This window comes from Littorina saxatilis, linkage group LG2 (genome assembly GCF_037325665.1).
Source record: "Littorina saxatilis isolate snail1 linkage group LG2, US_GU_Lsax_2.0, whole genome shotgun sequence".
Classification (NCBI taxonomy): Eukaryota; Metazoa; Mollusca; class Gastropoda; order Littorinimorpha; family Littorinidae; genus Littorina; species Littorina saxatilis.
This window is the reverse complement of record NC_090246.1, coordinates 31,367,587-31,391,535: the sequence shown is the minus strand read 5'-3', so window position 1 is coordinate 31,391,535 and position 23,949 is coordinate 31,367,587. Positions and strand designations below refer to the sequence as shown.

The following is a 23,949-nucleotide window of genomic DNA, read 5'->3' as shown; positions in this document are numbered from 1 at the left end:
AGAGCTTGTTTTTAAGCCAAATATAACATATTTATATGATTTTGGAATCAGAAAATGACGAAGAATAAGATGAAATTATTTGTGGATCGTTTAATAAAAAAAATAATTTTAATTACAAGTTTCCGATTTTTAATGACCAAACTCACTCATTAGTTTTTAAGCCATCAAGCTGAAATGCAATACCAAACCCCGGCCTTCGTAGAAGATTGCTTTGCCAAAATTTCAATCAAATTAATTGAAAAATGAGGGTGTGACAGTGCCGCCTAAACTTTTACAAAAAGCCGGATATGACGTCATCAAAGGTATTTATCGAAAAAATGAAAAAAACGTCCGGGGATATCTTACCCATGAACTTTCATGTCAAATTTCATAAAGATCGGTCCAGTAGTCTGAATCGCTCTACACACATACACGCACACACACACACACACACACACACACACACACACACACACACACACACACATACACCACGACCCTCGTCTCGATTCCCCCTCTATGTTAAAACATTTAGTCAAAACTTGACTAAATGTAAAAAGAATAACAATGGAAAGAACGGAAAGAGAGCACATTCTGTCGTGCCAAATGCGGACATAGGAAAATACACCCAAGCAACTGGAGAGACAGAGGGTGACTTGCAGATTGAAGGAGTTTACGCGATCCTATTTTTGTGAATGAATAAATGCGCAGGTGCTTTCGCGCGTGCATCAGAAGTATCTGACAATTATCACATCTGTACGAATAGAAATAAGTCTCGCCCTTCTACCTGCAATGCATTTCGCTTACCCCTTAAACACTCACACACATGCACACACGCACACCAACCCATCTCCCAAACCCCCCCCCCCTCCCCCCATGCACGCACGCACGTACACACACACACACACACACACTCACGCGCGCGCGCACGCACGCACTCGCAGATTTACCCATAAACACAACACTTTCCACTCTCGCACGTCCAAGCCTTACTCGTAGCCTCTAACTTGCTACCAAACACATTTCTCCAGACGTCTGGCCGTCTGCCAATGATCTCCGACTTCAAATCGAATCTGTATCGTCTATTTGCCAGAACTGTCCGGAACGATAGAGAGTTAGATACAGAGGCGCAGAGATCGCACTGTATATGAAATATACTCTGCCTGGTCTTGGCCGCAATTTTTCAGTCGTGTGCGTCGAGGGAGAACTTTCAGAAAACTATACAAATCACGCCCAGGTGTTTTTTTTCTCTCTGTTTTTATATTTAGTCAAGTTTTGACTAAATATTTTAACATCGAGGGGGAATCGAAACGAGGGTCGTGATGTATGTGTGTGTGTCTGTCTGTGTGTGTGTCTGTCTGTCTGTGTGTGCGTGCGTGCGTGTAGAGCGATTCAGACTAAACTACTGGACCGATCGTTATGAAATTTGACATGAGAGTTCCTGGGTATGATATCCCCGAACGTTTTTTTCATTTTTTTGATAATTGTCTTTGATGACGTCATATCCGGCTTTTCGTGAAAGTTGAGGCGGCACTGTCACGCCCTCATTTTTCAACCAAATTGGTTGAAATTTTGGTCAAGTAATCTTCGACGAAGCCCGGGACTTCGGTATTGCATTTCAGCTTGGTGGCTTAAAAATTAATTAATGACTTTGGTCATTAAATATCTGAAAATTGTAAAAAAAAATAAAAATTTATAAAACGATCCAAATTTACGTTTATCTTATTCTCCATCATTTGCTGATTCCAAAAACATATAAATATGTTATATTCGGATTAAAAACAAGCTCTGAAAATTAAATATATAAAAATTATTATCAAAATAAAATTTTCCAAATCAATTTAAAAACACTTTCATCGTATTCCTTGTCGGTTCCTGATTCCAAAAACATATAGATATGATATGTTTGGATTAAAAACACGCTCAGAAAGTTAAAACAAAGAGAGGTACAGAAAAGCGTGCTATATCCTTCTTAGCGCAACTACTACCCCGCTCTTCTTGTCAATTTCACTGCCTTTGCCATGAGCGGTGGACTGACGATGCTACGAGTATACGGTCTTGTTGAAAAATGGCATTGCGTTCAGTTTCATTCTGTGAGTTCGACAGCTACTTGACTAAATATTGTATTTTCGCCTTACGCGACTTGTTATTTTCTACGCTGAGCTGAGTTATTTACTCTTTCAGACTGAGAGCTTAAGATAATTAAGTGTTGGGATGTTTCTGGGTCTACCTATCTCACTAGCTATCATGTAAAGAAATTAATTTATGTTCAGTGATCCCCAAACCTTTTATCTTAACATATTTAGAGAATGACTCTGGTCTAACCAGTCATTCATAGAGCAATTAAGACGTTTATAGCAATGAAATCAGGGCAAATTTACACATGTACAAACAACAAAGATTTTGTCTTAAAATTACTTCTTCAAAACTATCACATTTCGCAAAGAACAAATTCAAAGACACCTTTCAGCTACCCAAATATTTTGTCGCAAACCAAACTTTCTCAACAGCTTAACTTCCAATAATATAAACCTGTCAGTTACCCAACACAGTCTGAACATAGATTCTTGACCAATCAGCTAAGAAGTTTGACCTCCAATAATTCAAATCTTTCAGTTACCCCAAACCTTTTCACAAACCCAACTTGAATTCTCGACCGATCAGCTCAGAAGTAAACCTCCACTAATATAAACATTTCAGTTAGAATTTGGGAACTGGGATGATTTAAAACAAATCTGAAAGTTATCTATGACTCACACATAATGTAGACATTCTGGGCACAATGCAATAGCTCTGAAACTGCATTCCTGGTGCTCATAGAAAAAGTCCGATTTCAGCCAAAAGTCTGAAGATTCTCATGTGTCACTGTTACCCAACGATGTTTGTAAACCTCACAATTCTGAACCAATCGTGCAAGTTCATAACGAACACGGTTGGCCAAGACCGGAACCGAGACCTAGACCAAGACTGCATGAAGGACGACTTCACCGAGACGGGTCGGTCTTGACAAGCAAATGGGGGTCAACGGAAAGGGTCTGGCTCATTTGCATAACTGGCAAATGCAGAAGGTTATTAAGCGGACGGAAGGAATAGCATGACGGTAGGATATTGGATGTGTGAGCTGGTGGCGGCAAGACCCCCTTGGACCCCGGGCAAGAAGTGTGGATGATGTTATAGGGCTGGTTATTAGGTTTTGAAGGACTCTTCTCTGGAACGCTGAAAATAGATAGAGGGAAAGGGAGAGAGTGGGCGACGCACGGAAGGTGTTCCGTCTGGTGAAGACACACGGTAGACGTAGAGAGCGTAGTCTATGGTGTCAGAGTTATGGCTGGCAAAAGTTACCTGAATTTCAGATAGAACAAAAATCTGGGTATCGCAAAAGTCGACCGTCAGAGATACATTAAGGACGTTTGGTGCATCCCACGCATGCCATTAATGGGGCATTTGGGTTAAACATAAGTTTATTTTAACAAAGGTTACAATCATGACATGTATACAAAGTTCACAGAAACAGCAACAAGCTAGAAGCTTATAGTGGTGTTCCTGCATGACAGACAGTACAACATAAGGCGGTAACGGCTGAACAATTTGTCTAAATAAACCAAATCTATTAATAACGTAATAAACGTTGCATAATGATTATAAAGAAAGACAGTAAAAGGAAGGAGGGGGGGGGGGGGAAAGAAGATGAATAAAAGAAGAGGGATGGGTAGGAGATGTGCAGAAGTTAAAGTTGTAAAGTTGTTGTCCGGCTTGTAGAGCATTTATTCTGGTTTGCCCAAAGAGGCCTGAACTTTCCTGTTCAAATCTAAAGAATACTGTCTGTCTCCGTTTAAAAGGTGGGGGAGGTGAATTGTGTGATTAGGGAGGGTATGTATAGTTTCTTGACGTGCTTCGCGATAATTTGGACAATCGAGTATGAAGTGTTTTACAGAATCGGACGGGAATCTGCAGTCACAAGATGCATCTGTAGCAACGTGACGTCTCACTAGATCGTTATTAAGATCACTTATATATAACCTGAGCTTACAGGGAATTATTTGTGACATGCGATCTCCAGAATAAAAATAACACGGCGGACTTAAATCGTTTTTGACAAAAAGTGCTTAAATTCACTTAGGGAGTCACTAAGTTTTATATAGTCTGGTAAAGAATTCCAGAGTTGTGTAGTAGATCGGAGAAATGAGTTTCTGTATAATTCAGTTTTAAACGATGGAACGTTCCTGTCTAGAGGTCTGCGACGGTGATATGGGTTATTAGTTGATATCAATGGTGGCAATACCGCAAATAAGTAGTTTGGCACCTTGCGGTGAACGATCTTGTGAAATAATATTAATTTGTGACGTTTACGCCTCTCTAGTAATGAAATAAAGCCTGACTCATCGTACCATTTTTGATGGCTTGAACCGCGGACTGCTCCAACAATGGTTCGAATTGCATCTAAGTGAATACTTTCGAGCTCGGTGGCTAACTCCTTAGGGCAGTTATCCCAGAGAACATCAGCATAATCAAAATGTGGCAATATGAAGGATTTGTACATTATTTCTAAAGCTTTTCTGCCTAGTCTATATTTATAAGATCGTAAGCAAGCTACTAGTGTACGGCATTTTGCTATAACAGATTTAATATGTAACTCTCACTTACCGTTATTCTGAATAATAATACCAAGATGTTTATGACTTTCAGTTTCTTGTAAAATTGTGCCACCGAAGTTTAAAGGGATGTAATCTGGATTTCTTTTCCTGCTTATATTCAGAAGTTTTGTTTTACTTTGATTAAATTTAACTTTCCACTGTCTAGCCCACTGGTCGATTTTTATCAAGATCTGAGTTAAAAATATCTGTTCGCATCTGAGAATTTTCCAGGCTTAAATACATACTTGTATCGTCGGCAAACAGTTTAATAATGGATTCAACGTTATCAACTATGTCGTTAATGTAAACAAGAACAAGACGCGTAAGGCGAAATTACTACATTTAGTCAAGCTGTGGAACTCACAGAATGAAACTGAACGTAGTCCGCCGCTAGTGCAAAAGGCAGTGAAAGTGACGAGCCTGTTTGGCGCTGTAGCGGTTGCGCTGTGCTTCATAGCACGCTTTACTGTACCTCTCTTCGTTTTAACTTTCTGAGCGTGTTTTTAATCCAAGCATATCATATCTATATGTTTTTGGAATCAGGAACCGACAAGGAATAAGATGAAATAGTTTTTGAAACGATTTCGGAAATTTAATTTTAATCATAATTTTTATATTTTTAATTTTCAGAGCTTGTTTTTAATCCAAATATAACATATTTATATGTTTTTGGAATCAGAAAATGATGAAGAATAAGATGAACGTAAATTTGGATCGTTTTATAATTTTTTTTTTTTTACAATTTTCAGATTTTTAATGACCAAAGTCATTAATTAATTTTTAAGCCACCAAACTGAAATGCAATACCGAAGTCCGGCCTTCGTCGAAGATTGCTTGGCCAAAATTTCAATCAATTTGATTGAAAAATGAGGGTGTGACAGTGCCGCCTCAACTTTTACAAAAAGCCGGATATGACGTCATCAAAGACATTTATCGAAAAAAAGAAAAAAACGTCCGGGGATATCATTCCCAGAAACTCTCATGTCAAATTTCATAAAGATCGGTCCAGTAGTTTAGTCTGAATCGCTCTACACACACACACACAGACACACACACACACACACACACACACACACACACACACACACACACACACACACACACACACACACACACACACACATACACCACGACCCTCGTCTCGATTCCCCCTCTATGTTAAAACATTTAGTCAAAACTTGACTAAATGTAAAAAGGAGAGGTCCTAGAATAAAGCCTTGTGGAACGCCTGTTTGCACAGGTAAGTAGCTAGACATACTTCGTTTAAGCACCACTGCTTGTGTTCGATCAGTTAAATAGTTTTGCAACCAATTAAACATCTGACCTCGAATGCCTAGTGCAAATAACTTTCTTAGAAGACCTTTGTGCCAGACTCTGTCAAATGCTTTGGAAATGTCGAAAAAGATTGCCTGGACAGTAATGTTGTCGTCGAGTGACTTGCAAAAGTCGTTATAAAGGCATGTTAACTGGCACACAGTGGAGTCACCGGGAATAAAACCAGACTGGGAAGGTGTAATTATGTTATTCGATACAAAATAATCAAACACATGTTTCTGAACACATTTTTCAAGAACTTTACCTACGCAGCTTAAGAGTGAGATGGGACGATAATTTGAACAGTCTCCTTTATCCCCCTTTTTAAATATCGGTGTTATGTGTGCTGTTTTCCATATGCTTTGAAATACACCCTCATTTAATGATCTAGTAAATAAAATAGATAGAGGTTCTGCTATTATAGGTTAACTTGCAATAAGAATCTTATTATGAATTTTATCAGGCCCGACAGCTTTAGATGTATCAAGACTTTCTATTACACTTTTCACTTCTTCGGAAGTCACGACCATATCGTCGATAAAAAAACTCAGCATTGTCTATATCGGGAACATTATCGTCTGTGTCGTTTATTTCTGATTGTTTAACAAAAGACATATTAAATAATTCAGCCTTTTCCTGGTCTTCAAAATAGGTTTTACAATCAACTGTTAGTGGCGGGATTTCGTTTTGGTCAGAGCCTTTCTTTGCCATAAACCTGTTAACTAACTTCCACCACTGCTTCTGACCAAATTTCTTTGGATCAGATACGGACCGGTCTAGTTCCTCTAAATATTGTTTCTTTTGCGTTCGAATAGCATCTGTGTATTGGTTCCTTATCTTACGAAAGAGTTCCCAAGCTTGTGGTGTGTCTACATGCACAGCAATAGTATGAATAAATCTTGTACGGTCTTTTAATTTCAAACTATATGATGTAATCCAGGGTGTGTAATAATGGGGCATTTAATAATGTGATAGTGCTAGCTTTGCCACCTTCCTGTAGCTTCGAAGTAGAATGGATTTACTTGAAAAAATGCAGCGCCTAGATACGCACAAAGGTAATTCTGAAGGCAGTCAGTATAACGAGACAAGTACATTACAATTGATTGATGCCTGAAAATAGTTTGAGGTTCGTTGCTTAAAACTGTCTGTCTCAGACAGATAGACAAATAGATAGATACATAGACAGACAGACAGACGGACGGACGGACGGACGGACGGACGGACGGACGGACGGACAGACAGACAGACAGACAGACAGACAGACAGACAGATAAATAGATAGATAGATAAAACATTCCAGTACATGAATTTAAGACAAATCCTGGTATGTTTTAAACAGATATCAAGGCAAACCTTCCTCTCATTTCTTTCTTTTTTAAAAGGGGTGAAGGCAGTAGGGTCGATGGGTTCTTCTTATTCTTCAGCGTTCCAGAAATTCTGGTGACGTGTGAGCTCGTGAGCCCATTTGGGTTCCCCAAACGATACTCTGAGAGCATAGTCAGCTTCACTCCGCTTTCGTTGGGTAGGCATGCTGGGTATTTTCGTGTTTCCATAACCCACCGAACTCCGACATGGATTACAGGATCTTTTCCGTGCGCACTTGGTCTTGTGCTTGCGTGTACACACGAAGGGGTTTAAGTCACTAGCAGGTCTGCACATAAGTTGACCTGGGAGATCGGAAAAATCTCCACTCTTAACCCACCAGGCGACATCGACCGGGATTCGAACTCACGGCCTCCCGATTAGGAGACCGACGTCTTACCACTGCGCCACTTCGCCCGTCGGTCGAGGGGTTGAAAACAAGGACACTCAGGGTGGTGAACGAGCAATACAAAAAAAAGAAGGAACGAGGGAGCAATAGCCTAGCAACGGCCTACGCAAACCAACATTCACGGTCAAAATAAACAGACAAAACCAATGGAATTTTACGTGCAAACGTCATGTGCAACTCGAGCACAGCCTTTTGTTTCGGCTGACACAACCCGTAAATCAAACTTCTGTAAGCTGTCGTGAACGTAAATGTTGAAACATATTCCTCTTCTACTTCTTTGCTTATACCTCCTTCCTAATTTCTCTTCCTCTTCTTTCTTCGTTAAACTTTTTTTTTTCCTTCCTCCTCCTCTTTTTCTGTCTGTTTTTAAAACGTATTTTCAAGAAAGCGACAGATCCGGATCAATCTGACATTTAAAGTTTTTGGCTTACATTTCGTGTTATCGATTCTCTTACAATGGATGTGGAAATACTGTAGGATCGGGAAGGAATGTCTTCCTTTCCCATTCCTTTTTCAATTCAAAATAATGATGTCTAGGTGGAACTTACAGAGAGAAAATTAATATCGACACATTAGAAACAGGCGTATATTCAATCTATTTCTGACTTAATGGTAAATCATCATCCGAGTTAAGCTAAAATTAAAACCTTTAAAGGTCAATACGAAAGGTCTTTGAAATTGTTTTCCATGAAATTGCATCGTAAATAGATCTTTTAAGTTGTTTTGTTTTTCAGTCTCCCCGCCCTCTACGAACGCCCCAATCCCCACCCCTTAAAGGTACTGAACTTGTCAAATCCAGGTGCACGGAGCCCCTGGGGCTTTTAGTCATACCTCAGGCAGCTATCCGTTAGAAGAACTACCAAGTTTCATTGACTTGCACCCAAAGAGTCAAGAACTGCGATTTTTTTACGAATTAATTTCGTACTCGGACCCGGCTGGTCTTGACCTATTTTTGGATCTAAATTTAAATCAGGTAGATCACCACATCATGCACAAAAAGACACGTCACTAGCAAACTATGTCAGACGTCATCATGAGTTTGTGTAAAACAAAATGGAGGCCGGAATCACTCAGTTGAATCGAACTCCGACCAAACACCAACGTAATAACTAGGTTAATTCATGCACTCGCGTGAACAAGAAACTGTCGAGCTTCACAGATGTCGTCGTTGGGTAGTTTTGGGTTTGTTTTACTACCATAGGAGGATTTTTGAACAGTAAATGCACTCAGCTGCAACAAAAACGCAAAACGAAGGCTGTGAGCTGCACTGTGCCTTTAAGCGGCCAGTTTCGACACTTATATAAACGTCAGGCATTTCACAATTATTATTTGACATTTGTTATGTTTTAAGTAAAGTTTTCAAATAAACTTGAAATAATACTTTCGATTGAGACGATGAATACACATAGCTTTGAAAATTGTGCTGCATTATTTCACAATTATTATTTGACATTTGTTAAGTTGTAACTGAAGTTTTCAAATAAACTTCAAATAATACTTTCGATTGAGACGATGAATACACATTGCTTTGAAAATTGTGCTGCATTATTTCTCAATGTTCTCCTTCTTTCGTTGATCGTTTTTCATTTCATTTCTCCTTCTGTGCATTTGTAGTTCCCCTTTTTTTTCTCTCTTTTTTTTTTTTTTTTTTTAAACCTCAGTTGCATGCAGGCTGCTTCAACCCTTTCACTGACTGTTTCCTTCTCTCTTTTTTTTATCTTTCCTTTTTTTTCTTCTTTTTTTTCCTTTTTTTTCTTCTTTTTCTTGTAAATAGGGGGTGAGCATCCTTCTTCATTGGTCTTTTTTTGGGTTTTTCATTTAATTTCTCCTTCTGTGCATTCGTTTTCCATATTTAGTCAACTATTTTTTGGATTGCTCATTTTTTCGTTTCACGTGAGTTGAGGACAAAAATACACTCTAACCGCCCAACCATTGTGTATAACAGATGAGAATGACCTTTGCATTTGCTACTGTTTCTTTGTTTTTCCAAGCACGTCCGCCAATACACCTTTTGTTGGGTAAGAACGTACGTGTTTGACCTTCTAGCTGTTGTTTCTGACTTAAAAGCTGACAGCACAGGTTGGGTTCGGAATATCACATTTCCTTCGAGAGATCAAGCTCTTTTCAAGCTGAAAAAGCGGAGGAGTGTTTTCATTCAGAGGTTTTGATGAATTCCAGTTTATTCACAAAGGAGATATGAACCAAATTAAATATGTTATATCAAACCACCTCCAAATGGATTGTCTGCTCAACTATCCAGTATCTTCTGTCGTGGGGAATCTTCTGCGTGTATGCATGTTTGTCCAACAAGCATTTAAATATGTCACAACACATGGGGGTTGACCTCGAGCAGTTGTTTGTGAAATAAAAGCTAACGGCACACATTGGGTCCGAATAGTCGAATTTTGCTTAAGACATCGGATTCTTTTAAAAGCTGAAAAGACGGCGAGCTGTCCTTTAAGCTTTTTCGAAGGCTTTACTAAACTAACGTTTTCACGAATAAGATAATCAGTGGAAGAGGAGGGGGGAGCGAAGATAACAGGGTGGAAAAGGGAGTGACGATGAGAGGATGGGCACACTTCCATTAGTAGAATACTGATGATGATGATGATGATGATGATGATGATGATGATGATGATGATGATGATGATGATGATGATGATGATGATGATGATGATGATGATGATGATGATGATGATGATGATGTGTCGCCCACATAACGATTAAAAAAAGAGGAAAGGGTATATCTGACATCAAGAAAACTGCCAGACAAGAAGCATTTCGTTTCGACTTGTTGAAACTATGGGGTGTTAAGTGGGGTCAATGAAAAATTAAACAGACAACTTTTGTTCTTCGGTGTAAACTCTTTGTACGTTAAAACAGTGTTTATGCTAACTTCCACCGCCCCTTGCACGCCATTACCTCAGAATTAAACGCTATTTTTATTTTCGACAAAACTGCACATCAAAAAGCAAACCAGTTAGAAACACATTTGGTTTGAAAAACAAATTCAAGGGAACCTGGTTCCTTGGTTACAATTTCAAAAGGATTCTATCTTGACTAAAGCGTTTCATAATACCTTCATTCGTTGTCACGTAACGCTGTTTTTTCTAAAAGATCGAAGCTGGTTTTGGCTTTCAACGAACATGTACCTCGGATTTCAATTTACAGTAAAAAGCAAACGTTTAAAATGTCTTTGCGTTGAGACTCCCACTGTGACATTAAGACTCCCACTGTGACATTAAGACTCCCACTGTGACATTAAGACTCCCACTGTGACATTAAGACTCCCACTGAGACATTAAGACTCCCACTGTGACATTAAGACTCCCACTGTGACATTAAGACTCCCACTGTGACATTAAGACTCCCACTGAGACATTAAGACTCCCACTGTGACATTAAGACTCCCACTGTGACATTAAGACTCCCACTGAGACATTAAGACTCCCACTGTGACATTAAGACTCCCACTGAGACATTAAGACTCCCACTGTGACATTAAGACTCCCACTGTGACATTAAGACTCCCACTGTGACATTAAGACTCCCACTGAGACATTAAGACTCCCACTGTGACATTAAGATTCCCACTGTGACATTAAGACTCCCACTGTGACATTAAGACTCCCACTGTGACATTAAGACTCCCACTGTGACATTAAGACTCCCACTGTGACATTAAGACTCCCACTGTGACATTAAGACTCCCACTGTGACATTAAGACTCCCACTGTGACATTAAAACTCCGCGCGTAATACGATGAACAGATTTAGCTACGTTGTTGACATTTATACGCGTGATTTAGCAAGCGTAGACATACGAGTATGCCTTTTTTCGCAGACAATATAACGTGGAGGCTGCTACAGTGACTGCCATAACTTTCGCCGGTGATCGTGGGTCCGTGTGGACCCAGAAGGGTGTTTAATTGCAAATATCTCTTAAACTAGTTGGAATTTTTTAATGAGCTTTTAAGAATGCCTCAGGCACCTAAAAAGCTCTTATGTCCTAAAATGTCAGCGAGAAGTAATTAAGAGGGAAATAAAGGTCATATTTAGACTACAAACATCGTAGGGCCGTGCGGACCCATGTTTCTCAAAGAAGGAAATGAGAAGCATGGGTCCGCACGGCCTTACGATGACTTCCGTGTGTAGTCGATAACCCGGACGGGCGAAGGTTAAAGGTACTTGCCTTCTCGTGTAAACGTTAATGTTCGTCACCACAGATCTGTTCAGAATTGTACACGATATAAAATCACTCTTACACTTAGATACATAACACAACTTCACTGCCTGCATGGTCACTTCCTGTGCAGAGTGACATTTCTTTGGTGTCTTCAATGTCGGATGCGACAACTATGTTAATTCGCTAATTACATTCTTTTTTAATCCCACCCTGCACATATTGCAGACAAGCGGTTGATTACTAAGTACTGGTGTTGCGTACCGGCACGGTTGGCCTAGTGGTAAGGCGTCGGCCTCGTGATCGGGAGGTCGTGGGTTCGAACCCCGGCCGGGTCATACCGAAGACTTTAAAATTGGCAATCTAGTGGCTGCTCCGCCTGGCGTCTGGCATTATGGGGTTAGTGCTAGGACTGGTTGGTCCGGTGTCAGAATAATGTGACTGGGTGAGACATGAAGCCTGTGCTGCGACTTCTGTCTTGTGTGTGGCGCACGTTATATGTCAAAGCAGCACCGCCCTGATATGGCCCTTCGTGGTCGGCTGGGCGTTAAGCAAACAAACAAACAAACAAACAAACTGGTGTTGCGTGCAAGTAAAAGAATGATCTCATTCCACGTAAAAGCCGGCGCAGATCTGTGGCGGACAACACTATCTTCAACGTGGGAAGGACAGTCCCTTTTTCAAATAGTTGTATTTAATTTCATTTCATTTACTCTATCATCCGAATTCTGGGAAACTCGGGTCGCTTCCTCCCAGTCAAAAGCTACCAGCAACAAAGGGTCGCGCTACCCAGGTGTGTGCGTGTTTTGGTGTAATCAGCCACCTGTACTTTTGGCAGAATGACCGAGGTCTATTACGTGCCACTGTGGTGACACGGGGGTGGGACATGGATACCGTATCTGAGTCTGCACATAGAGTTGACTCGTGTACTTTCCTGCCTGGATTCGAACCTGTGGTCTTAGGATCACAAGTCAAGTGCTCTACCATCTGAGCTACCCTGATTGTTTGCCGTTAATGCCAACTCATTTCTGAAGGACATGGCTGTGCAACGTTATCTATTTGCTTGCTTGTTTGCTCCTTTCAGGGATAGTCTTTTTCTTGTGAGATATATTTGGGGAAGATGCTGAATGAGTTGCTGTCATGTCAAGTAATGTGCTTAAAACAACTGAGAGTGTTCAAACGGACGTCGTGAAAACACGCTGATTGAAACGTACATGAAAACACAAAATAGAAAGCGAGAAAGTTACAGTGTGTGTGTGTGTGTGTGTGTGTGTGTGTGTGTGTGTGTGTGTGTGTGTGTGTGTGTGTGTGCGTGTGTGTGTGTGTGTGTGTGTGTGTATGTGTGTGTGTGTGTGTGCGTGCGTACGTGCGTGCATGCGTGCGTGCGTGCGTGCGTGTGTGTGTGTGTGGAGAGGGACGGAGACAGAGACAGAGACAGAGACAGAGAGATAGAGACGGGGAGATGGACAGAAACAGAAATAAAGAGAAACAGACAGATACAGACAGTGTGTGATGGATGTGTAAGATGTGCACATCTGAAGACACACACACACAACAGGTGCCCACTCGCAATGTCAACACATAATACACAATCACAGACACTTCACTCTCCATAGCACACGTTCACCACTGAGTATAGCACACGAACACCTACCTTTGACGGAGGCAGTCCTGGTACAGTTGTAGAGAATGGCCAACTCTCCAAACACCTTGCCGGCACCCATGTTGCACAGTTTCTGTCCCTCCTTCGTCACCTCCACCTTGCCCTCTGGAAAAGAAACAGAAATACTGGTGAAGACACACCTATTTGCACACGTTAAACATCCCACGGCAATTGTGTGTAAGACCTTCATGTTTCTTACCTTATCTTCTTAATCTTATCCTCTGAAAAGAAACAGATATCCCGGTTAAGATACACATATTTCTTCACACATCAAACACCCTTTGGTAGTTATTTCTCAGGTGTATATGTTCTCAAGTCTGGCTTTCTTTAGCCCCCCTCCAAAACTGCTAAGACCTATGCTAGCACATTTTAAATACCCCGCGGCAGTGATCTCTGGGAGACATGTTTCTGACCTTATTTTGTCACCTCCATTTTATTGTCCGGAGAGATTCAAAACTTCCGTTTAAGAAACATATGCATCTCTGTTTGGTTGTTGTTTTGAATGTATTATGTATTGAATGAACTCAAACCAAGATATATGCCTGTGTACTGCACCTGGTTGTAATAAAATCTTATGTCTTATGTCTTATGTCTTATCTGCACACGTTAAACATGCAAGGATGGTTGTACCTTAAACGCCATGAACGTTAAGCAAATACTCTTTAAGACACATTTAATATTTTGTTAAATAAATTTGAGCTTGGGGGAAATCCTTCTCTCAGCGTTGGAATACCGATTCAATTCATTGTTTGATTTATTGGGTGCTGGCGGGTACGTAGACGTCCAGCAGACAAAACCCGTTGGATTTAATCTGTAATCAAGCGTGTGTAATACCCTTCAACTGCTGCCAGAGCGGAAAGAAGTAGGATGAAGCGCATGCAAAGTTCATGGAGAATCTGCTGTCTGCAAATACTACCCTAAGACAGCGTTTAAAATCTTAATTATTGATAGTTCATGGAGAATCTGCCGTCTGCAAATACTACCCTAAGACAGCGTTTAAAATCTTAATTATTGATAGTTCATGGAGAATCTACCGTCTGCAAATACTACCCTAAGACAGCGTTTAAAATCTTAATTATTGATAGTTCATGGAGAATCTACCGTCTGCAAATACTACCCTAAGACAGCGTTTAAAATTTGTATTATTGATCGTTCAAACACTAATGTTAAGGTATTACTGGTGTGTGGTGATTTCGTTTCAAACATCAAAAGGTACTATATGTAGCTCTCGGGCTGATTTGAAACGATTTTGTCTTGGCTAGGGTTAATCCTCTAAAGGCTTCCAGCAGTTCCTTTGTCACCTGTCCCTTCAACATAACAATGTACAAGAAGAGCACTTGAGCTCCGGAGATATACTTGCACATGTTAAAGACCCTACGGCAATTGGATTTCGATAACTGTTCGATCGCTTGAAACCGGTCAGTGTGAATTTCAGATGGAGAGAAAGAGAGACAGAGACAGACAGACAGGCAGAAAGACAAACAGACCGAAAGAGACACAGAGAGACACAGAGACACAGAGATGGGTGAGACAGTTAGAGATAGACAAACAGACAGAGAGACAGACGGAGAGACAGACTGAGACAGGCAGATCGAATGACAGACAGACATGGACAAAGACACAGAGACGGAGACGAGGGTTGGAGGACAGACAGACAGGCAGACGAAGATAAACACACAAAGAAAGAAAACCACATATATATACATTGAGAGAGATGCAGGCAGGTAGGCAGGCAGATAGAACGAGACAGAGATTCATTCAATGGGAAACACAACCCAGCGCATCGTAGATGTTGCACGAACCCGCGTTTCCGACAAGCAACAAGACAAAAGGCGCAGTATTAGCGTTTTCTATAGCGATCAAAGAAGCAGCTAGCGAATAAGCCATGTGACAGATAGCAGAAACGGCAACGGAAGTTCGATGACATTTTAGCCAGCGATTGGACGCGCAGGGTAACGTTCTGTTTGCTCTGCAGGATCCAACAAACGATTACGCCTAGATTCGGGTAAATCAAAAGGTCAGCTTGAAGGAATAGCATTGCTCGATAGATAATGGGAGACTGTGATGACATTTCTGCCGCGAAATCTCAGGTGAATCGTATAGACCAGGCGAATATTCTCTTGTATCTGTGTATGGTCTGTCTGTCTGTCTAATTGTCTGTCTTATTGTCTTATTGTCTTATTGTCTGTCTGTCTGTCTGTCTGTCTGTCTCTCTCTCTCTCTCTCTCTCTCTCTCTCTCTCTCTCTCTCTCTCTCTCTCTCTCTCTCTCTCTCTGTCTGAATAGACAAGTATAAATGCAAGTCCATTCCACTCTCTTCCTCAAAAGTGTTTGGCATGTCTCTGCAATGAGAATTTCTAGTGCTTCTGAAACACCGTTATGTGAGTGAGTGTTTTAATGGTTTACCTGGCCAACAGTGAAGTGACTGATATATTAGCTGGCAGTTGATGGATTATGTAAAACAAATTATCTCTGAAATAATGTGTTTTTTTAATATTTTAGATATCCTTCCGAAACCAAATTCTGCTGTAAATTAAATAGTGGGCGGCCTTTCTTTCGGTCTTGTATAATAAACGCTTTTTTAATCATAAATAGGGGAAATTATACAATCTGTTTTGCTGAAGTCCAAGCAACAAATTCTGAATGTGAATTATATCCAAAATGACCAGCAACAATAGCATGCACTAACTTGACCTTCCGCAAAGGAAACAAAGAAAATAAATGATTCAATTTATTCACAAGGGAGCCATTTGTTAGTAATGCGTGACGTCTAAATAACAAAAAGAGTGTTCTCTTCCCCCGATCAAGAAAAATGGCGGTTTCCGGCGTGGGACTTGTTACGAGACGTGGGAGGCCATTTAGAGAAAGGTGAACGCGTGCTGTTTCTTTTGCACCACACAAACACAAAACTAAGTGGCGGAGATGCAATAAAGAAAATATCTTGCCTGCCAGACAAAACAGTGATTTGCTCTGGTTGGAAAACGAAAGGTTAGGGCACATATACCTGCATAATAGGACGGCGACACACCCCCCACCCCCACCCACTGTGTGTTGTAATTGTCCCATTGTGTATGTGATGTAATGTAATGTAAAGACTCTTCATGTAAAAAAAATAATAAAAAAATAATATATAAAAACAATATTTTAAAAAAACTCCAAAAAAGAGAATTTCAAAAAAATAAAAAATAAAAAAGACGGCGACACAGACACGAGAGTAACTTTTGGAAGGAGGGAGAAGGGGAAAAAAAGACGCGATGTTCTTCCAGGATTGATGACGGCGGTATAACACACATACACACACAAACAAAGGCGCTGTAAAGCTAACTGAGTAATAAGATGACGAGACAGACGAAAGATTGACTGTTGGAAGGAGGGAGAGGAAAACTGGCAGACGAATGTGTCTTTAGCATTAACCACGGCGGTGAGAAAAAAAATAAAGACAAATAATATTGATAGGAGGAATGCATGAAAAAAGAAAAGAGGTGTGTGTTTCTGCATGTTGGAGTAATTTTAATTATTTGGTGATTGATTTGTTCAAGAGGAAAGTCGATTTGTATGACATCGGCGATTTCTAGAGTAAAGATCGAGGCAGAAGCTTTTCATATTTTCTCTACACAATACAATGCGATGCAATACAATACAATGCAATTTTGCAATGCAATCCAATGCAGTGCAATGACATAGCATAGCATAGCATCATCCTGAACTCAGGTCAAAATGAGTTACTTCCCTTCGGCTCTCATTTATCCCTGGCAGGATGCCTTGGTTTTCTTTCTGTGGGTAAGAAATCGATGTTTTACATATTTAGAGCTTCTCGTAATGTGTTATTGATATAAGCAGATTCGCGATCGTCGATAATGATTTTTCATGGTGTTGTGTAATTTTTAAATTACTAAGGAATTGACAGTTTCAAGCGAGCTATCTTTCGCGGGTGTATTTACTTTGCAAACAACTCTAAATATGGCAAAAGTGTCACGTGATAATCAACTTTGGCTACGAAGCAGACGATACTTTTTTTCCGTAAGCTTAACCAGTTGGGAGTGATGCAACAATATCACGGTCTCCTTCCCACAGCAGTCTCAACATTTCGACTTGTTTTGACCTTAGAACGACGTCTTTATCATAACTGTAGGGAATAGAACGGAGATTACTGTCGAAGTCGGCCAATCTGCAATCACTTTCGTCTCAGATGGGAGATAACTCTGTATTCTTGTTTTGATAGATTCCGCGTAGTAATTATGCATCCGGTCAGAGAGACCATGAGCGATAGCGTGGACCCGATGATTATCAGAATGAGCATAGCATAGCATAGCATATAGCATATAGCATAACACAACACACGACACGACACGACACGACACGACACGACACGACACGACACAACACAACACAACACAACACAACATACAATACAATCCAATACAACACAACACAACACAACACAACACAATACAAAACAATACAATTCAATACAATGTAATTCAATACAACACAACACAACACAACACAACACAACACAATAAAATACAATACAATACAACACACTACATTACAACACTATACAATACAAAACTCTACATTTTAATACAAAAATACTTTCGTAGATCAAATTGAGAAATTGAATTGTGGCTGGCGATGAACATCTCTCTCTGATTTATACTGACAGACAGGTGGCAAGAATGTGTAATTCTGAGTTTATCATATAGAGCTTTTAAGGGACGCAATACACCTTTGATGTGATTGGAAGTGTTCATCAGAGTCTTACTTTCTAAAAATCAAATATGAATTCTACAGCCAGGAACCCATATCTGTAGTCAGTTAGGCATCTGGCGATCGTTGACTAAAACAGCTTAGGAACTCTTTTCATTTGGGATGGAGAATAATGACGTAGAAGGGAGGATGTGCTGGATGAGGAGAACAAACTATGATGAGATGGAAAGGTTGAGAGGGGAGGGGGTAGGGAGGTTGGGGGGGGGGGGGTAGTTGGGTATAGATACTCATTGCTTTCCATAAAGGAGGATCTGAATGATTAGCTCATGCAGGAGTCTCCCAGATTTCGCTGCTCACATAAACATAGGCTTCAAAGCGCGTTCGTGGCTTTGAAATTCAGATTGGTCTTTGAAAAAGGAAGGTGTTTCCACACACTTTTCATTGCATCAAAGACGTTGCGTCCCTTCCTGTGGCTATATAAATATCTACGGAGAGATACTGACGGTGCCAGACTGTGTGTACATGTGAATGAGATGAGAGAGGTCGGAGGGTGAGGTGTGACTAGAGAAACCAATAATGTGAGAGAAACCAATAGTGTGTGTGTGTGTGTGTGTGTGTGTGTGTGTGTGTGTGTGTGTGTGTGTGTGTGTGTGTGTGTGTGTGTGTGTGTGCGTGTGTTTATTATTTATGTACTTTTTTGTTTAAATGTATGTATACATATTATACTGTGGGATGGAAGAGAAAAAAAGCAGGCGATAGAAAACACAGTGCCGTAATTAGAATTGGTAGAATGCACATGAAATGCAATTTGATTAATTAATTACAGCTTCTGTCTTCGAACACGTCTTTACTTCACTGCATCCAGCACGGGAAAACCCATAAACGAATCACGCATGCATATGATTTAATGTTGACACAAGGCATTGCTTACCGTGGACATGATCATGTCAACTACACCAGATCTGTGCGAGAGTTTACACGGGGTAGGTGTGCATGGTTACTCAATGTGCGGAGTGGGAAGTTTTTGTTCAATTTATTTCGAAAATGACATCTATGTCAATCTGATAACTCATTTCCGTAAAAGCTTGGACAGAGAAGTGGGGGTAAACAGGATTTTTAGAAACAGGAAGGACAATTTGTTTTACAAAACCTTGATTAATGAAGATTTTTTTTTTTTTAAGGATTTCCTATTTCAATGTTTGGTTTTAGGCTACCTGAATTCATTCACGACAAGAAGTTTGACATTTATCTTTTCAGGATCAGGACAGCAAATGTTGAGGCTTGTTTTGTTTTGTTTTGTTTTGTTTTTTTCTTTTTTTCATCTAGAGGTTTAATACTGTTTTTGCATGGAATTATATACATCAGAAGTAAATCATATTTTGACATGCAAGAAACTGCTCAGGAAAGAAATATCACTGATTCACTGTGCACACGACAAAAGCCAATTTTTCATTCGTACTGCTCTCCTCCCCCATAGTGGAACGTTTCCTGCTTTTGGAAAAACACACCCAGACTATATTTTTGCAGTAAAGATGGGGTGTCGACAAAATCTTTCATGATCTCTTTGATGCAAGGTTAAGCCGCATAACATTAAATTAACAGCACAGCATTAACTGGGAGACTTGAAACAACCCGTTTGCTGAAAAGACTAGCAGTAAACCTTTAAAGAAATAATAGCTGGGATGTGTGTGTGTGTGTGTGTGTGTGTGTGTGTGTGTGTGTGCGTGCGTGCGTGCGTGCGTGCGTGCGTGCGTGCGTGCGTGCGTGCGTGTGCGTGTGTGTGTGTGTTAGTGTGTGTGTGTGCGTGTCTGCCTCACTGTCTGTCTTTTGTGTCTCTATGTGTGCCTATATGAGTGCCTCTTTAATTATGTGTCTTAATCTGCCTGTGTCCATTTTTCTCGGTGTGAGTGTGTTTGTATGTAACCGTGCGTGCAAGTTTGCGTGCGTGCGTGTGACTGTCTGTCGGTCCTTTCGTCTGTCTCGCTGTCTGCTTGTCTGCATTTGCATGATTGCGTACTTCTACGTTTGCGTACCTGTCTTTTCTCACGTCCATGTCTCTCAACGTTTACTAACTCGCATCTACATGCATGTGTACATCTGCGTTTTAAACTATAATATGAATGTTTCTGGAGAGTCTTTTTCGTCCTATTTCTGCTCCTTGGGTGGCTTGTTGGGAACGAGGTGCACTGGGAGGTAAGTGGCAGGCATCATTTTGATGGCTCTCACAGCTTAATTTTTGTTGCAGTCCCCATAAATCTGACAAACATATTGGCTACTTGTTCGCTTGCTGCATGCATGGCAAACCGCAAGAACATTCTTTGCTGGGACAACGCTCCCACAAAAACACAGTATTATACAGTAGTTTTGTCTGTCTGTCTGTCTGTCTGTCTGTCTGCTGCTCTCTTTCTATCTCTGTCTGTCTGTCTGTCTGTCTGTCTGTCTGTCTGTCTGTCTGTCTGTCTCTCTCTCTCTCTCTCTCTCTCTCTCTCTCTCTCTCTCTCTCTCTCTCTCTCACGCTCGCGCGCGTGCGGAAAATTTCCCCATGGTTATTTGAGCTTCAAAAGCCTTCCTTTCTTTGTAAGCTCAGTCGAACAGTCGTTCGTTCTGACATTATTTATTCCTTCTTTTGTTTGCCTTTTTTCGCTCCCTTTGGCCGCTCAATCCGTGTGACTGCCTGTGTCCACCACAATAATGCAAAGGAGGCAATGAGAAACACCGGACAATAAAGAAGAAGTAAACCGCATTAACTCCTGTTTCTGACACGGCTTAGATTACACCCTATCTACTGCCTTTTAGCAGGTATTATCGCACTAATCGACAACGCACCACAGCCGTGTATAAAACCCATATGACAGGTAAGACGCTACATCGGATTCAGCGATGTCCAGATGAACATTCGCTGGCTTTGGTGGCAATCAGAGAAAAGCCTTCCTCAAAGGTGTACATTGACAGCTGCAGTGTCTTCAGAATGTGGACGCGAAATTAGTATCAGCCCATAGCTTGGGAGACTATACTGAGCTGCTGTCGTAATGTGATTTGTTGTCACAACGTAGTGCCATTCACTATTTCTAGATCATCGGTTTTTAGACAGTGTCAACTAGTTTTGTCTCAGTAGAGACCTAACGTGGTGGGCACGAGAACGTTTCCAACTGGGTCGGTCCCAAGCGCTGGGTCGGATTGCTTGAAACAGATTTGCTTGAGATTTTAACCAATCCAACTGATGCATGTTGGGTCGACCCACTTTCTCGCGGACAACACCTCTGCTGTCTGAGGATCATCAGGGGGAATCATAACAAAATGTAGTAGTAACGCCAAGACGTCTCCTGTCCTTTTTCCAAACGAGCACGATTTGCGCTGTTGTGCAGGTTTTGGACACCATCAATGAGACGATTTGAGAACTATCAAACGCAAGTTTTGAGATGCATTGTTCCTTTGGTCTCTACGGGCTACGTGCAGTCAATGATCTCACGGATTCGACTCATTTCATCCATCTAGTTAGCCAGCCAGTCAGCCAGTAATCCCTCTGTCCATCCATCCCACCAGCCAGCCAGCTAGTCATTTCTAGATCCTTCCGTTCAGCCAGCCAGCCAGCCCACCAGCCACCATGTCAGCCAACCGGCATGCCAACCCAGCATGTCTTCCGTCCATCCATTCATCCATCCAGCTAGCTAGGCAGTCATTCATCCATCCGTCCAACCAACCAGCCAGCATGGCAGTCAGGCAGCCATCTGTCCTGGCAGCCATCCAGCAATTTATTCATCAAACCAACCAACAAACCAGTAAACATTGTTCACATTATGCTAACAACCCTCACCTTCCATGACATAGACGAGAGAGCCGACATCTCCTTCCTTAATGATGATGGATCCAGCCTTGTTCTCTACGGGGTACATGCAGTCCACGATCTCCCGAATCTGCCCCATGTCCAAGTTCTTCATGAAGTCATTGTCCAGGATCGCTTGTCGTATCAACTCTTTGGAGCTGCAAGAAAAAAACAGAGAGCATACGGGTGAGTTATTATGATACTGGACAGGACAAGACATTGGGGCAAAATAATGTAAATCATTGTCTATAAGCTTCAAGAAAACAATGTTGTCCAAGTACGCACGACCCCCATCGACACACACACACACACACACACACACACACACACACACACACACACACACACACACACACACACACACACACACACACACACACACACACGACTAGTGAACAACAACGGTAACTTGAAAAGTATGATAAAACTAACTGATTGGTGACATCTGTCACTCCTTTTGGATGATAATTGCGAATAAGGATCACGGGGCTCATTATGGGGAAGATAACTGTGTTGAGGCAAAAAGAAGCAAGGTTCCCAAACGTTAAAACTCCGGTTGCAAAGGTATTCGATTTTGCTTGAAGGAAAAAAACGTAACAGTTAGGATTAGTGATAACGACCAGCTAATAGCATTGCTGTTTAGCTCAAACTGGAGAAAACAAAAATCATGTAAGTGGAGAATGCAATTCCAGAAAAAAATAGCAGTGTGGATCTCTCTCTCTCTCTCTCCATCTCTCTCTCTCCATCTCTCTCTCTCTCTCCTCTCTCTCTGTCTCTCTCTCTCCCTCTCTCCCTCTCTCTCTCTCTCTCTCTCTCTCTCTCTCTCTCTCTCTCTCTCTCTCTCTCTTAATCTGTCACAGACAGATACACTGACGAACATACCACATACAGACAGATAAGACAAGCAGACGGACGGACAGACAGACAAAACCGCCACCTCCCGCTCCACCCACCCACACATAAATAAATCGAACGGCACGTGCATTTTTACACAACCTTACGCGGCTTTTGCGTCACGCCGCGTTTGACGATACGCAGTTATAAACACGCCAGGTGAGAGAAAATACCCGGAGACATACTTCCCTCAACACATTACGTAATGCAACAAACACGCCGTTGTGCAGAGCGAGACGGTACGTTGTACATCATCAACACAACGTGTGCGCGTTCCTGTGCAAGTCTTAGGGGAGATAATCTACCTCAAGATACTGTCTAGGTGCCTGTTATTCGCTGATAACCAACCCTGTTAGGCTTGCTACGGATGCTGCTTCTCTCTTCCTCGTACACGACTGTAAACAAGAAACATCTACGTTGTGCCAACAGTTAGTATCTATCATGTGGTGATGGTTATGATGAATGCGGAACACACAAGCGAGGGATGGATGAACAGGTGACTGGATGAGGAGGATGCGCAGAGTTGACATTTTTCATGAATTAATCTTGCAAATTGACACCAGTGTCTTTTAAGAAATATATTCATACGGAAAATTCCCACTCTGCACAGAGAATATCCACTCGGATGCTTTTTGGGTATACGTGACATAGTGGGGAGATGGCTTTGTCCCATAAATTGAAAGACTGGCCAGATAGTGAGCAGAACCGTTCACACCGGAAGGACTGTGCCTGTAAATGTTCAAACCACTCATTCCCTACGTTTGTGCCATGAGACTCTTGTTTTCTTTCTCTGTAACTCGATGAATAAGAATCTGGTGGGGCATACGCGGGCAAAACACACGCGTGAAAAGAGATCCACTTTCTAAACATACTCACAGAAGAATGTGTTTTTCCTTTCGTACCCAACAGCGACGATTCCATGAATCCCCCATACCCTCAAATAGACTCGACCCCCCGACTGCCCCCTTTTTCCATTCGC

At 41.3% G+C, this 23,949-nt stretch overlaps 1 protein-coding gene across 1 annotated transcript in view; it reads right to left on the bottom strand.

Moving 5' to 3' along the window:
- Positions 1 to 23,949, bottom strand: part of LOC138958748 (cGMP-dependent protein kinase 1-like) — a gene marked incomplete in the record, with an annotated part of 79,816 nt that overhangs the window by 34,274 nt on the left and 21,593 nt on the right. Inside the window, 2 exon segments of the mRNA XM_070330024.1 lie at positions 13,536 to 13,649; positions 22,068 to 22,234. Of these exon segments, the coding sequence (XP_070186125.1) occupies positions 13,536 to 13,649; positions 22,068 to 22,234 (281 nt within the window).